We start from the raw sequence: 16,825 nt of genomic DNA, 5'->3' as shown, positions 1-16,825 counted from the left end.
TTTTAAAACACACGCCTTTTTGAAAATCTGAACACACAGAATATGATTTGAGTTAGTTATAAACCTTCTTAATTTGACCTGAAAATGAAACTTAATACCATTCTTAAAACATATATCTATGCACTTTGACAATGTGGATACACAAACTGTTTTGATTTAGTTCAATTGTAAGAGCAAGAGCAGTAATAGTAGTAACCGTGAAAGTTTCAACTCAATGCCCTCAGTTGTCTTTGGGATATGCTCAGACATCTTCTTGGTAACCAGCATATACAGTGTCTTTTGATTTAGTTTTAAAGCATTTATAATACAAAATATCCCAAGAGACATAGTTACTAGACCATCCAACTAAGCCGAACGGAATGACTGTCTCAAAATTTCGACTGGATGTGATTTGAGATTAAATTACTTTTGGCTCTTAAAAAAAGTACTAAAACTTTTCAATTATGATCAAATGAGTCCCGTGAAAAGTTTCTATGATATTGCTATCTATGACAATACTGCCCTGTCTATGATATAGCTTATATGCCCTTTTGAAAACCTTCGAGAATATAGTCTTTCCATTTAGTTGAAATTTCCCTAAAGGTTCCCTTAATAGCCTGAGCGTCATTAGTTACAGTAATCGCAGCAGTAGTATTGACATTAGTATACACATATTGCCTTCTATTTAGGTCAGAATCCAACGCAGCTCACTCAGAAAGGCCCAACTTACCAATGAAAATCGTTTCTAAGATATTGATTTATCCCCCTTTTAACATCCTACATGCTGATGGTTTGCGTTGATATAAATCAATATCCGTTAAAATATAAATTGAAAGTTTCCCCTTTATACCCTTAGCTTGCACATTATAGTATTATTAGTAGCAGCATGCAAATAATACATTTTTTTTTTTCAACATCCCCCACACGCCGTATGTTTCAACTGAATACGCGAAACCATTCTTGAAATATTAATGTTACGACCTCTGGATAACCTGAATGTGCATAGTGTGATTCCCCAAATTTTGGTTTAATACAATAAGCAGTAGTAGTAGCAACAGTAGTAGAATTAATAGTAGTAGCCTTAACTTTTGTAGCAGCAGTAGTAATAGTAGCAGCAGTACCATAGACTGCGCAATAGTGCTGCCTAAGTCAAGGGCGATTTAGGCACAATGTTTGTTTTTGGAGGGGTTTTAAACCAGGGCACATCGTTTCGAAGAAGCTGTCGTAAAAACTTCAAAAAGTGCTCATTCGAATGGAAATCGAAGGCTGGTGCTCTTTTCAACTGTCGAAGTTTTTTTTAGGGCAACTAGCCCTCTCAAACTACCACCAATTCCCCTCACACATCCAATCAAAATTTTAAGATGGCCCTTTTGTTCAACGAAGTTTAAAGGTCCGGAAATTATGTCTTTGAGGGTGATAATCCCCAAACAGTCCTCAGAACAAGGGTTGTAGGCTGTCCCTTGGGAGCTAATAAGTTTCTTTTAGAGAAAGGGTGGTCATAGGAACTTCGAAGGGGGCTCGTTGGATTGGTAATCAGAAGTACTAGTGCCGTTTTTAAGATTCGAAGTGATAGGAGGGCGGATGACTCCCCCTCCCTCACTCTGTCTCTTATTTTCGCAAAATGAACCTGATAGAAATTTTGAGAAGGTCATTTCTTGCCACAGAAACTTCCAATAGGGATCATTCGATCGAAAATTGAAAGGGCTAGTGCCCTTTTTAAGTCAAAAGTGATTGGAGGGCGACCAAACCCTTCCGAGGCCCTTCAATACCCCAAACACATCCAATCAAAATTTTGAGATAGCCATTTTTTAGCGGATTCAAACGGTCTGGAGATTATGTCCTTGAGGATGACAAACCCTCAAAACTCTTAGGACAAGGGTTCTAAGTTATGCCCAGAAGGCATGTGAAGTTTTTGTGGAAAGAATGGTCATAAAAACTCCGAAATGGGCACATTTGATTGGAAATCAGAAGTCCTAATGCCGTTTTTTGAGTTAGTGATCTAAGGGCAACCCCCCACACGTATTTCCCGAAATGCATCTGATAGAAATATTGAAATGACTGGTGTCCTTTGAAATGGCTATTAGTCAGAAGTGATTCGAGGGCATCAAGCCCTCCCCCCCCCCTACGCCCATCAATTCCCAAAACGCACCTAATAAAAATTCCGAGAGAACAATTTTGTTCAGTGTCGTTGAAAGACCTGGAACTCATGTCTTTGAGGGTGACCCCCCCACGGCACAAAGAATGGAAGTTATGCCCAAGGGTCATATAAATTTTTTTAAGGAATGTGTGGTCATATACACTTCAGAGTTGGTTCATTGGATTGTACATCAGATGTTCTACTGCCCTTTTTAAGAGTTAAAGTGATCAAGGAGCAGCCACCACCACGTTGTATTTCCCCCAAATGCATCCGATAGAAAATTTGAGACAGCCATTTGTTCGATAACAGCCCAAATATCATATAATAAAGCCTTTGGGGTTCATAGAATCTCCAAGAATCGGGGGTAAGGGTTGTAAGTTATGCACCAGGGGCATGTAAGGTTTTTATAGAAGGGGTGATCGTGGAACTTTATTAGAGGCTCATTTGATTGGAAATGTATAGTTCTAGTTCCCTTTCAAGAGTCAAACATGATGGAGAGCAACTAGCCCCTCAAAGCGTATCATTCCCCAAAATACATCTGATAAAAATTCTAAGAGAGCTATTTTGTTCACCCTTGTAGAAAGATCCAGCAATTATGTCGTTGAGAATGTCTGCCTCCACACAGTACTTCAAGACATCAAGACAAGAACTGTAAGATAGACAATTCGTTCATTGTTTGCTTATAGTATATGTTACTGAGAAACGTATGCTTGTTTGACCTTTACTTTCTAAAACGATGAAAAGCATTCAGGTAAGCCTTTCAGAGAAAATACTTAGGGGATTTTTAAACCAAATCATAACATGTTATGTGAATACATTTTGTTAAAAGGTTGTAACACAGGAATACCTGAGTATATTAATTTAGAATATTTAGGAAATGATAATGAAGATGATCAAACACGCAATATCTGCATGGTACCAATACCATTACAACTACCACAACTACTACTACCACACTGACCTACTCCACAAAGAGAAATTTTAACTAAATCCAAAAACGCTATCAGCATGCACATTGTCAAAATAGCTTATCTCAAAAATTAATTTGAGTTAGAACTTTCGAGGATTACTTAACGGGGAAGATCGTTTCACCAACAGGCAATATGTGTATATTAATGTTAATTTTACTGTTACTGCCACAGTTACTGCTACTTCTACTTATCCTGAATTCGACCTGAAAAACAAAACTTAATGTCGTTTCCAAAAGATTCTATCCATGCTCTTTGACAACCTGGATACACTTCCACAACCTGGATGAATAATATTTTATATCTCTTCATTTTTTCTATAAAAATCCATATTGGGTTACTATTTGCATGTTGAAAAAACTTATTCAATAATTTTTAATCCTGACACAAACAATATTTTTTAAATTAAATTTCATAACTCCTGAAGTCGACCTGAAAAATAATATTTTATATCATTCCCAAAAGATACTATCTATGCTCTTTGACAACCTGGATACAATTACACTCTTTTTATCTAACTAAATTGTAAGAGCAGATATAGTAATGATAGCCCCAAAAGCTTCAACTCAAGACCCCCAGTCGTTGTCGACATATTGCTGAAGTGTCTTATTGGCAACCATAAACACAATGCATTTTGATTTATTTTAAAGCAAAATTTGGTTTTAAAGTATAATAGACTAATTGCGTAATTGTGGGGGGTGGACATGCCTAATATCCCTAGACACATGTTCGCTATACCGTTCTACTTTGTTGAACAAAATGGCTGTATAAAATTTTTGACTGGATGCGTTTGGAAAATGAATGGGCTTGAGAGATAGGCTGCTTGCCCTCCAATCTCTTTGTACTCTTGAAAAGGCCACTAGAACTTTTAATTTTGAATCGAATTAACTCCTTAAAAAGTTCCAATGATATTTATGGCTATTATAGAGTGGTCTTGCCTATGCTATTGTTTATATGCCCTTTTGAAAACCTGCACACCTACAGTTTTTGGTTTAATTGGAACTCTTTCTAAATGTTCCCTAAAGGTTTCACCTAAATACCCTTAGCGTCATTAGTTATAGTAAATGTAGTAATAGTATTCGAAGAATACACATTATGCTTTCTGACTAGTTCAAAATCCCCCACAACTTACCCTTAAAGGTCTAACTTAATAATATAATTACATATTGCCTTGTCACTTTTTTGAAAGCCGAAATGGTCATAGTTTGTCTTAAACTGGTTCAAAATCTGTCTAAATATTCCTTAAAAGCTTCACCTTAATACTCATAGCTTGCACAGTAGCAATAGTTGCACTAGTATAAATATCAGTATAAGCATAGAAACCTTTGGTTTCTTCAACATCCCCTTCAACACACACTGAAAGTTTCAGCTTAATACCATCAACCGGTCCTGAAGCATGTCTGATGCGTGATTCTGATACGTGAAGCACTTCTTGACAACCAGTTTGGGCATGGTGTGTTTTGAATTAGTTCCATACATTTTCTATATATCCCAAATTTTCACTGTAATGCCCTTAGTTTCAATTGTAGTAGTAGCAGTGGAATTAATAGTAGTAGTAATATTACCAGCAATAGTAGTAGTAAGAGTAGATGCAGTAGCATTAAGATGCAAATGCTTTCTTTTGGTTAGTTCAACGTCCGTCATTAAGTCCTATTAGTTTCAACTTCACATACAAAACTGTTCCTAAGATATTACTGTTATACCCTTTCGACAACCTGCATAAAGACAGCGTGTTGTGATTCAGTTCACCTTACCCCTCAAATTCCTTGATAATTTCACCTTCATGCCCTTAGGCATAGTTGTAATAGTAGTCACAGTGGTAGTATTGATATTATTAGTATTAGTATTGAATAGCGGTACTACTACTAGCAGCCGTAGTTTAATAATAAACTTTTTATTCCATTTTACAACAATAACTAAGAGCTCATATGCCACTTGTCAATAAGCCGGGAGAGCAAAGAGCCAAGAGCTCATATGGCATGAGCTCTAGCAAAATTCTAAGAATCAATAGATTGATTTAAAAGGAAAATCAGAGGCTTAATCCGGTCGGGGTTTAAAATAAGAGCTCTGAGACACGAGGTCCTTCTAAATATCAATATCAAACAGTTCGTGGTAACAAACTGTAGTAAGGAGCGACCCGACTCAATAGTAACCAAAACTCTAAAAAATTAAATTTTGATATCAATAGCTACATCAAAAGAATCGCATTTTAATGCTGATTTTAAATATAAAAGTTTCATCAAGTTTAGTCTTACCCATCAAAAGTTACGAGCCTGAGAAAATTTGCCTTATTTAGGAAAAAAGGGGGAACCACCCCTTAAAAGTCGTAGGATCTTAACGAAAATGACACCATCAGATTCAGCGTATCAGAGAACTCTACTGTAGAAGTTTCAAGCTCCTATCTACAAAAATGTGGAATTTTGTATTTTTTGCCAGAAGACAAATCACGGGTGCGTGTTTATTTGTTTGTTTGTTTTTGTTTTTTTTTCCCAGGGGTCATCGTATCGACCAAGTGGTCCTAGAATTTCGCAAGAGGGCTCATTCTAACGGAAATAAAAAGTTCTAGTGCCCTTTTTAAGTGACCAAAAAATTGGAGGGCATCTAGGCCCCCTCCCACGCTCATTTTTTTCCCAAAGTCAACGGATCAAAATTTTGAGATAGCCATTTTGTTCAACATAGTCGAAAACCATAATAACTATGTCTTTGGGGATGACTTACTCCCCCACAATCCCTGGGGGAGGGGCTACAAGTTACAAACTTTGACCAGTGTTTACATATAGTAATGGTTATTGGGAAGTGTACAGACGTTTTCAGGGGGATTTTATTTTGTTTGGGGGTGGGGCTGAGGAGAGGGGGCTATGTTGGAGGATCATTCCTTGGAGGAATCTGTCATGGGGAAAGAAAAATTCAATGAAAAGGGCGCAGGATTCTCTAGCATTACTATAAGAAAACAATGAAAAATAAACATGAAAACGTTTTTTCAAATGAAAGGAAGAAGTAGCATTGAAACTTAAAACGAACAGAGATTATTACGCATATGAGGGGTTCTAAAATTACTTTAGCATAAAGAGCGAGGTATTTAGGAGGAGATAAATACCTTGCTCTTTATGCTAAAGTATTTTTAGTAATTTCAACTATTTATTCTACGGCCTTTCTGATTCAGGGGTCATTCTTAAAGAATTGGGACAAAACTTACGATTTAGTGTAAAGAGCGAGGTATTAACGAGGGTACAAACCCCCTCGTATACATAATAAAAATATAAGGTTATGAAAGTTTGTTGCGTAAGTTAATTCTTAAGTTACGCATATTTTTTACTAATAAAAACGTTCGTTAAAATTAAAAGTTCTAGTTGCCTTTTTAAGTAACCAAAAAATTACAGGGCAACTAGGCCTCCTTCCTCACCCCTTATTTCTCAAAATCGTCTGATCAAAACTAAGAGAAAGCCATTTAGCCAAAAAAGGAATTAATATGCAAATTTCATTTTAATAATTTATGTGCGGAGAGCCAAAACCAAACATGCATTAATTCGAAAACGTTCAGAAATTAAATAAAAAAAAACTAATTTTTTTAGCTGAAAGTAAGGAGCGACATTAAAACTTAAAACGAACAGAAATTACTCCGTATAGGAAATGGGTTGTCCCCTCTGCAATCCCTCGCTCTTTACGCTAAAGTTTGACTTTTTGCCACAATTCTACTTTTTAAAACAATTAAAAGCTTTAGCGTAAAGAGCGAGGGATTGCGGAGGGGGCAACCCATTTCATATACGGAGTAATTTCTGTTCGTTTTAAGTTTTAATGTCGCTCCTTACTTTCAGCTAAAAAAATTAGTTTTTATTTATTTAATTCATTAAGATCCTATCACCCACTTGTAAGTTAAAAATACCTCATTTTTTCTAATTTTTCCTCTCCCTTCAGCCCCCCAGATGGTCGAATCTGGGAAAACGACTTTATCAAGTCAATGTGTGCAGGTCCCTGATACACCTACCAATTTTCATCGTCCTAGCACGTCCAGAAGCACCAAACTCACCAAAGCACTGGACACCACCCCCTAACTCCCCAAAAGAGAGCAGATCAAGCCCGGTCACGTCAATCAAGTATCTACGACATTTGCTTATGATACCCAACACGTTTCATCCCGATACCCCACTCTAAGCGTTTTCCAAGATTACTGGTTACCCCTCCAACTCCCACCAATGTCACCAGATCTGGTCTTGATTAAAAATAAGAGTTCTAAGACCTGATTTCCTTCTGAATATCAAATTTCATTAAGATCCGGTCACCCGTTCTTAAGTTAAAAATACCTCAATTTTTCTAATTTTTTCGAATTACCCCCCCCCCCCAAACTCCCCCAAAGAGAGCAGATCCGTTCTAAAAAATATCAATCACGTATCTAGAGCTTGTGTGTATTCTTCCCACCAAGTTTCATCCGGATCTCTCCACTCCAAGCGTTTTCCAAGATTTCCGGTTTCCAAAATTTCTCTTCACGCCCTCCAAACCGCTGTGTCCACGGATCCAATTTGAATTGAAAATAGAGCATCTGAAATATAAAATCTTTCTATATATCAAGTTTCATTCAGATCCGATCACCCATTCGTAAGATAAAGATACAGCAATTTTCACGTTTTCCAAGATTTCCGGTTTTCCCCTCCGACTCCCCCTAATGGCACCAGATTTGGTAGGGATCTAGAATAAGAGCTCTGAAGTACAAGATCCTTCTAAATATCGAAGTTTATTAAGATGTGATCACCCGTTCGTAAGTTACAAATACCTCATTTTTTCTTATTTTTCCCAACTACCCCCCCCCCCCTCCCAAACAGAGCGTACCTGGTCCGGTTATGTCAGCGACGTATCTTTAACTTGTGCTTATTCTTCCCACCAATTTTCATCCTGATCTTTCCACTCTAAGCCTTTTCCAAGATTTCTGGTCACCCCCCACAACTCCCCCCAATGACACTGGATTCGGTTGGGATTTAAAATAAGAGATCTCCTTCTAAATATGAAATTTCATTAAGATCCTATCACTCCTTCGTAACTTAAAAATACCTCATTTTTTCTAATTTTTCAGAATTAACCCTCCTCCCAACTCCCCCAAAGAGATCGGATACGTTTTGGGTATGTAAATCACATATCTAGGACTTGTGCTTATTTTTCTAACCAAGTTTCATCCCGATCCCTCCACTCTAAGCGTTTTCCAAGATTTTAGGATTCCCCCTCTAACACCCCCCAATGTCACCGGATCCGGTCGGGATTTAAAATGAGAGCTCTGAGACAGGATATCCTTCAAAATATCGTATTTTATTAAGATCTGATCACCTGTTCGTAAGTTAAAAATACCTCATTTTTTTCTATTTTTTTCTGAATTAGCCGTCCCCCACTCCCCCCCCAGATGGTCGTATCAGGGAAACGACTATTTGGTCGACCATGGTCGACTTTATTAATCTGATCGGGTCCCTGATATGCCTGCCAAATTTCATCGTTCTAGCTTATCTGGAAGTGCCTAAACTAGCAAAACCGGGACCGACAGACAGACTGACAGAATTTGCGATCGCTATATGTCACTTGGTTAATACCAAGTGCCATAAAAACCAGGAAAATATTGACATGTCATCTATAGGAATCTCGAAGTTGGTCGGCAAACACAGCAGTATTACCGACTCCTGCCGTGATTTTACGGAATGGTACCACAATTCTCCCTTTGGTCAAATAAAGAGCATGAAGATACTGACATGACATACCGAAATATCTATCTCGGTTGGTAAATGCAGCGGTTTTAAAGACCAGTTCAGTGATTTTACGGTTGGTGCCACAGTTTTCCATCAGAATATAGAACATGAAAATACAGATATTACACCTAATGAAATCTCAATCTCTATAGGTAAATCTAGCGGTACTTGTGTCGTAAATTTACAGACGGTGCCAAAATTGTTCGTTTGGTTAAATAAACAAAATAAAAACAATGATATGATGTGTACCATAATTTCAATCTCGGTCGGTAGATCTAGCAGTTAGACTAACTCGTGCAGTGATTTTACGGACGGTGCCACTCTTTCCTATTCGGTTATATAAAGAACATGAAAATAATGACATGACGTCTACCAGAATCTCAATATTGGTCGGTTAATGCAAAAGAATATACAACAGACGTGGCTTCGGCATGGTCAAGTGAACCAGTACTGTTAACATATTTCCTCAAAAAAAAATTGTCCACTTCGGCCTGCAGAGGAACTTGGATGAAAGCGTCTGTCTAAGGGGACAATCTGTTAGTGATAGTGATACAAAAAAATCAAGTAGTGCTATGTCAGGGTACAGTGAGGTCTTTGTGGCAAAGTGTTTGGCCTTGATTGACGTTGCAAATGGTTTAATTGCTGAGCATCGTTTTGACAGTACATCAAGTAATCAAAAAAAGAATCTGGAAATTGATATTACCAGTATGTGTCAAAATGTAGGTGAAAACCTAAGAGAACTTGAAGTTTTGTCAGCAGCTGACTCACACAAAAGACAAAAAAATTATCCTCTTTCGAAAGACAAAAGAGCTAAATTGTCGTGTAGATCACGACCCAGAACCGAGACCAATCCCGCTTAAGGAGGGTCAGAAATTTTATTTGCTTAATATAGGTCCTAACCAGCCGTATCTTGACGCTTTTCTGGACCAGAAAAACGCATCGAAGAGCAACAAACACCAAAAAAGAATGAACACTGGTTGGTAAAACAATACAAGTAACCCGAGTGTATCGTCAGCAAGGACCATGTGCACTGCTCTGTATGCATGCTGTTTCAGACTGGGCCAAAACACTAAAAGACACAAGATACGTGGCTTGAAAATGGAGAGTGCTCCTGAAACAAGATGTGAAGCCAAGGGACGGAGAACCCTGGTGAGATGAAAGAGAATTTTGAAAGTGCTGCTCATCGGTCAGCAGTAATTAATGTGGCAGTTTATAGAAAACTCGAGCACGGCATTAAAAACATGTTGGATGAAAAGACTAAGGCCTTGAAAAGACAGCAAGATTAGGAATAAATTGAAAACTGACGAGGAATCAAGGCTCTTATGGATATAGTAAGAACAGAGGAAAACAAACGAATTGTGGTGCTATTGATGAGAGCGACGGTTCCGTCAAATTATTAACCTTGTTGCACTGCGATCCATAGTTCAGAAACTGGTTGCGAGAAAAAACGACGATAAGGAATACGGTGAACTATCTTAGTGATGTTTTGCAAAACCAATTCATTGAGAAACTGGGTAACGACATCTAGGGCACAATTGTAACTGAGGTGAATAATAGCGGTGCGTATTCGAATATCGTAAATACCCCTCCAGACTGTGCACACAAAGAAAGGCTTGTAATTTGTGTCAGGTGCGTCAACTGCGACGACAACATCCAGGAGAGACTTTTAGCCATGGTACCCGTTGCGCGCATAACCTGTTTTGACTTTATCCTGACACTTACGTTCATGCGCCAGGTCATGTTCAGGGCGAAGGTTCTTGCAGAAAAGCTGCACACTGAATACTTAGATCTGATGGCTGCAAACGAAAAATTTTGGGTGACACGCCATATCTTAGATTCTCTCCACGATGACTCGGATTATATAGGGAGGCAAATTAAGGCAGTAGAAGCAGTAGCGGAAGAATTTGGTTCATTATCTAACAACGAGTTCCAACTTAAACAGCCTCCTAGAGGCCTGATCATTATTCAAAGGCAGCAGCTTATTCTGGACCCACCCGCTAAAGAACTGGAAATAGTTCTATGCTAAGGAGCTCTGCGGTGTCGTTAGAGCACTAGTGAACGGCTTGTATGATGCAAATTACGACAACTCATCTTTTCTGGGGTAGCACATCAAAGTTGACAGGAAAAAATGGATGACAGCTACGAAAGCCCTTCCTAATTCATGAAGATGTTTCCTGGAAAAGGTTTAGATCCCGCAGAGCTAATGTTAGACCTAAAGTCTTTCAAACACTTTTTTTGCTAGGTCTGAGGTTGAAAGCAACAAAGTCATAGATCGCACCACCTATTCCGTGAAATTAATGCTGTCAAATCAATTCTCTCGACTCTCTGGTTAGTTTATCAGTGGTTTGCGATAGCGCCAACAACAATAGTCACAGCAGAAAAACGTTTAAGCAAATTGAAACTGGTCATGACATGTTTACGCACAATGACGGACGATGACCGTTTGGATTACATTATCTTGATGTGTTGCGAGACTAACGTTACGGACAAGCTGAAACTCGACGAATTGCTGAAATTCTGGCTGTCTTCCATACCAAGACGTTTGAATTTTTAAATGAAGATACATAGTTGTATTTTTTCTTTAACCTGTGTATCTTAATTTAAATTTGCTAATTTTTCACTTCTGAGATCTTCTTTATATAAATCATATTATTCCTTTTCTCCTAATATTTTGCTCCATTTCTTCTCAAGGTGGCCATGTCGTAGTCCAGACACTTCTTATGGAAAAAAAACTAAGAAGCTATTCTCTTCAGATTATAGGATTCTTTAGTCTGAACTTGCAATCCCAAGTTTTGTATTAGAAATGGGCATTATGTTAATTATTGGTGAAAACAGTCGGTGTAAATGATCAGCCAGTCGGCAAAATGAAAGACCCCCCCCCCCCCTCTAACACCCCTGGTAGTATTAAAATATTGCCTTTTGGTCAGTAGAACATCCCTCTCATCAAGCCGTAGAGATTTAAACTTAATGCTATTAACCATAGCTGATATTTTTTTTTGATAACCTGTATGTTCGTATACTTCCTAAAGTTTTCACCTCAATGCTCTTAGCCTTACAAGTAGTTTCAATAGTAGTAGTCAAACTCAAAACGAGCAAAAATAAAAATGAATAGAGCTGATAACCCCGATGTTTTTTCAAGACCAGAACATAGTTTTCGCTTGACTGAAAACAAAATACGTTTAAAGAAATTCGCTTTTTTTACTTTCATAAATAACAAATTATCAAAATTTTAAAGATTAAATTCCGTATATGTCAATTAAACTGACAATCCACCGTCATTTCTTTTTTGAGTAAAGCACAAATTATGTTTTGGAATTGAGAAGGGATGGGGTTTATCAGCCCTACTCACGTTATTTTTTTCTCGTTTTGAGTTTGACTTGGCTATTTATTGTAATTTCTTTCCGTTTTGAATTTCATTTACTTATTGAGTCATTTGTGGTAGTTTTCCGCTTGGAACATTATTTGCCTCTATTTCAGCTCATTTTCGCTTAATGGAGTTCCTTAATTTTCTTTGAAAAACTTGTTTTGTGGGAAATTTTTTTAAATAAATTCGTAGAAGCACTAGCATTAAAATGCTAATATTACATACTAATCAATTTCTTACACCAAGCTGTTCCAAAGATATTGCTGATACGCCCTTTTGATCACCTGGAAACAAAAATCCTTTGTGATTTCTTTCAATTTCTCTCTCTCCATATTTCTTTAAAATTTCACCTTACTACTCTTGAGCATGGTTATAATAGTAGTCACAGTAGCAGTAGTAGTAGTTCTAGGACTAGTAGTAGTATTGACATAATGTATTTTGGTCAGCTGAACATCCCCCTCATGATACTCCAGAAGTTTCATCTTGATACGGTAAGCAGTTCAAGAATTATTGCTGATATATCCTTTTAACCTCTTTTTAATGTTGGAAATTTTAGCCTAACAAGAAGTTACGATTGAAGTAGTTGTTAGAGTAGTTCAGTAGCAGTAGTAACAGTAGAAGTCCAGTCCTGTTCGTCAATCGACCTCCCCCTTTAAGAATTCTCTGAATGTTCTAACTTAATACCCAAATCCATTCTTAATATACACCCTTTCGACAATCTGCATGCCCATAGTTTGTTTTGATTTAATTCAGATTTCCCTTCAATATTCTTTCCAATTTACAACTCCATGCACTTAGCCTTTATAGTGGCACTATTACGAGACAGTCAAATATTATTAACGTTAATTAGAACATGTCTCCTTTTGCGCAGTTGAACACCCAATCTTGATGCCCCAAAAGTTTCATCTTGATACGGTAAGCCATTCCAACTATATTTCGGATACGGTTTTTTGACAATCTCTATAAACATAGCGTGTCTTTATTTACTTAATCTTTCCCTTCATCATTTCGTCATTTGTTCATTTAAATATCCTCAGCCTTGTTAGTACTCATTACAGAAGCAGCAGTTTAAGTGGTAGTAGAAGTATTGCTAGTTGTAGTAGTAGCAGTATTGGCGTGGTAATACTGTCTTTTTGGTCAATTGATGACGTCCACTATCATTTCCTCAGAGTTCTAAATTAAGATATTCAGCCATTCCAGAGTTACGCCCTTTTGACATTTCCTATGCATATAATATGCATTGATTTACTTCAATGCTCCCCTCAACATTCTCTGAAAGGCTCACCTAACTTATTCCGTGTTTTGGAAAGGTCAAACATATCCACTTTTCTATGTAACATATTATATACGTAAACAGACGACAAATTGCATAAATTAATGCCCTTGCCTAGAGGGCAGTGGAGGGAGGAAGGAGAAAGTTGACTTATCCAAAGACTAAGATACCGGACCTTCCAACTATGCTGAACAGAATGGTTGTATGAAAATAGTTATTAGATGCGTTTGGGGAAATGAGCGGCGTCAGGGAGTGGGAGGTGAGTACTCTGGGCCAACGTTGATACTTAAAATATATATTAATTTTGTTCAGTGTCACCCTCGACACTCCATGAAAGGCTCAACTCAATGCCTTTAGTCTCTCATAAAACACCTTAAAACGGTAGAACTTCTTATTAACATTTTAATGTAACAGTCGTTCCAACAATCCTTAAAACTTTTAAATTAGTATTTTAGCAACTTTTTAAAAACTGCAGATGCGCTAATTTAACCACCCAGATACATATAGTTTCTTTTGATATAGTTTAACACCCATCCGCCACAGGTGTCTCAAGATTTGAAACTTAATACCCATTTTAATTCTTGAACTATTAGAGACGGACCATTTTGTCAATTCTTCCCTGAATATCCACAGAAAGTTACAACTTAATACCCTTAGACACTCGCAACTGGTGTAAATATGCTTGATTACCTAGATCTATATTTGGCAAAGACTTGTAGAGTAGCACTAGAGAGGAAGAAAAGCAAGCATTTATACCGTAATATTGAAAAACAGATATATTTCACGTATATGTGGACTGCATTTCACGGTCAATACAACATAAGAAAAAATAAGGACAGAAAGGAGACACAATCCTTAATTTTTGGGCTCGAAAATGACCAATGGCTTATACAATCTCCATCTCCATTTTCCCTAATTTGTGACTGGGGAAAACGGAGATGGGGCTCATCTGAATGGAAGTCGGAAGTTTTAGCTCTTATTCTATTTAAACGGCCCTTGTGTTTAAGGTATTGTTCTTAAATTTGGAAAGAAGACCGTACTTTTACGTAGGGAGCAGGGTACTGAAAAGGAGGCAGCCCAATAATATATAGAATAATTTCAGTTTTTATTTAATTCCTGTTCGTTTCTCAGGTCATGGTGGAATCGCCCAGTGCGGAAAATTATTCCTGCAAATGGTCGATTGTTTTTCATGTGAGAATGAACAATGGTTTATATGGCAAAATAATACCTCTATTTTCCCCAATTCGTGATTGCACTTCATGCCGATCGGAATCAGGTAGGGTAGGTAGAACATCCAAAGGATTACCAACATGTTCAGATGAAAAAATAGGATTTGTCCTTCCAAAAAACTCATTTCTATCAATTGGAAACGTATCTTCAATTTCTAAAAAGAATTACATCTAAAAGGTAATTCGAAGATTACTTCAGTGGTGTACAAGGTCTACAAAGTAATAAGCATTATGAAATCAAGGTGGCAGGGTGACACATATCATCTCAAAAAAGACTAAATTTGTTTATTTATATACTCGTTTATAGATTAGTGAGAAGCTTTTATATTTCATTACTGAATATTGTCTGTGGGGCTTGTTGTTGTTGCTTTTCTTCTATCTTTCATGTACTTTAACACAGGATTACACCCCTCCTTCTTTAATGGGTGATGCATTGAATGTAAGATTCTTTGTTAACAACCCGACATCTTACTAACGTAGTCCATGTCCCATGTAATATCTTTAAATATTTGTATGCACCATTAACAATGGATATCAAGATATTCAAACTTGGAATATAAACTTAAATTTCCAACTATTGGCCAGATTTATCATTTTTTTTCTCATCTCGTTACTTTCAACAGTGGGGAAAGTTAGCTTCAGCAATTCTATGAAAAGAATATATATCAAGTGATAATATAATAAATTATACGCATAGTAAATAGTAAAATAATTATAGCATAATATAGTATCAATATAATATATAAAATAAAATAAATAATATTACAATAAGAATATAATAAATTATACAGACATAATTTTCTGCAGTGGTGGAGATTCAAACCTCAGAGCCCTCTCAGTGCATATTTTTGTTTGATACTATCTCCCAAAAAACATCTTCGTTTCTCGGATGGGTTCGATTTTGTATTTGGGAAAGTAAAATAAAAGACTTTTAATTCATTTTCAGTGTTATTCATGTCTTTTTTCATTACACCTTGCCTTTTCTTTACTTCAATTAAAAAAAAAAAAATCCCAGGAAGGCTGCATTAAACAGCTGCAAATTAAAATTAAACAGCTGCAATATGCACCAGTTAATCAGAAATAAAGTAAAATGACACTTAAGGCTTAAGACTAAAATATAAACAGCCACCAATAAATCAATAAACCTAAACCCAAATAGAAAAAAAAAATAATTACGTTAAAATCAAATCGAAAAGAAGCATAGGTATACCCTTAAGGCTGCCAAAGCTTATAACGTTATTTACGCTTTACTGAAAATAGCCACCATTTTAAGTCTATTACATGAGCATTTAAATCTTCTATAAACAACTCAGTTTTCATTGTTGAAAAGTTAAAAAAAAAAGTATCACAGAAAACACTATCTTAGCCAGTTTCAATGTAGTTTCCATGTACATCTCTTCTGATGTCAACAAATGTGAACAGGATGATTTCGACTGGTCTGATTATAAGCCTTTAAAACCAACATTATGATAACCCTTGTTTGCCTCAACAACAAATTTTCCTTTTATTTTGAAGTAGACAATTTTTTCTACAAAGTATAGATTTAATGATATGAACCTTTTTTAAGAGGAATATCTTCATTTTTTAGCTGTTCTAATTCTAAAATTAAATCCAAATCGTTAATTTTTTGTATGTAGTAATCCACTGTTAACGATATTTGTCTGCATTTATTGTGAAACCACTCAGCTTCTTTGAAACAAACCTGGTTGTTTTTATGGTCAACCACGTCCTAACAATTTTTGCACACACTCACGTAATCTCCTAATTATACAATTGTACTAAACTTTTCGAAAATATTACAAGTATAATATTAAAAATAAAAAATAAGGAAACAATGAATCCATCCCTCTTTCTTCAGTTATTAGCAAGAGCTCATATGGCACTTGTGACGAGGCAAGAAGAGCTAAGTGCCAAGACCTCATATGGTATGAGCTCTAACAAAATTCTAAGAATCAATAGATTGATTTCAAAAGGAAAATCATAGGCTTAATGCCAGTCAGGATTTAAAATAAGAGCTCTGAGTCACGATGCCCTTCTAAATATCAAAATTCATTAAGATCTGATCACCCACTCGTAAGTTATAAATACCTAATTTTTTCTAATTTTTCCTCTCCCTTTCGCCCCTCAGATGGTCGAATCTGGGAAAATGACT

The 16,825-nt window shown here is 36.6% G+C and overlaps 1 protein-coding gene across 4 annotated transcripts in view; it reads right to left on the bottom strand.

Annotated features, from left to right (window-relative positions):
- LOC136027522 (zinc finger protein 239-like) overlaps positions 1 to 16,825 on the bottom strand; it is a 48,721-nt gene that overhangs the window by 12,804 nt on the left and 19,092 nt on the right. For all 4 annotated transcript variants that reach the window (XM_065704868.1, XM_065704871.1, XM_065704867.1 and 1 more), the window contains one exon: positions 14,673 to 14,828. In XM_065704868.1, the coding sequence (XP_065560940.1) occupies positions 14,673 to 14,828 (156 nt within the window). The remainder of the gene's footprint in view (positions 1 to 14,672; positions 14,829 to 16,825) is intronic.

Source organism: Artemia franciscana, chromosome 5 (genome assembly GCF_032884065.1).
Source record: "Artemia franciscana chromosome 5, ASM3288406v1, whole genome shotgun sequence".
Classification (NCBI taxonomy): Eukaryota; Metazoa; Arthropoda; class Branchiopoda; order Anostraca; family Artemiidae; genus Artemia; species Artemia franciscana.
The sequence above is the reverse complement of the archived record's forward strand: the minus strand, read 5'-3'. Positions and strand labels throughout refer to the sequence as shown.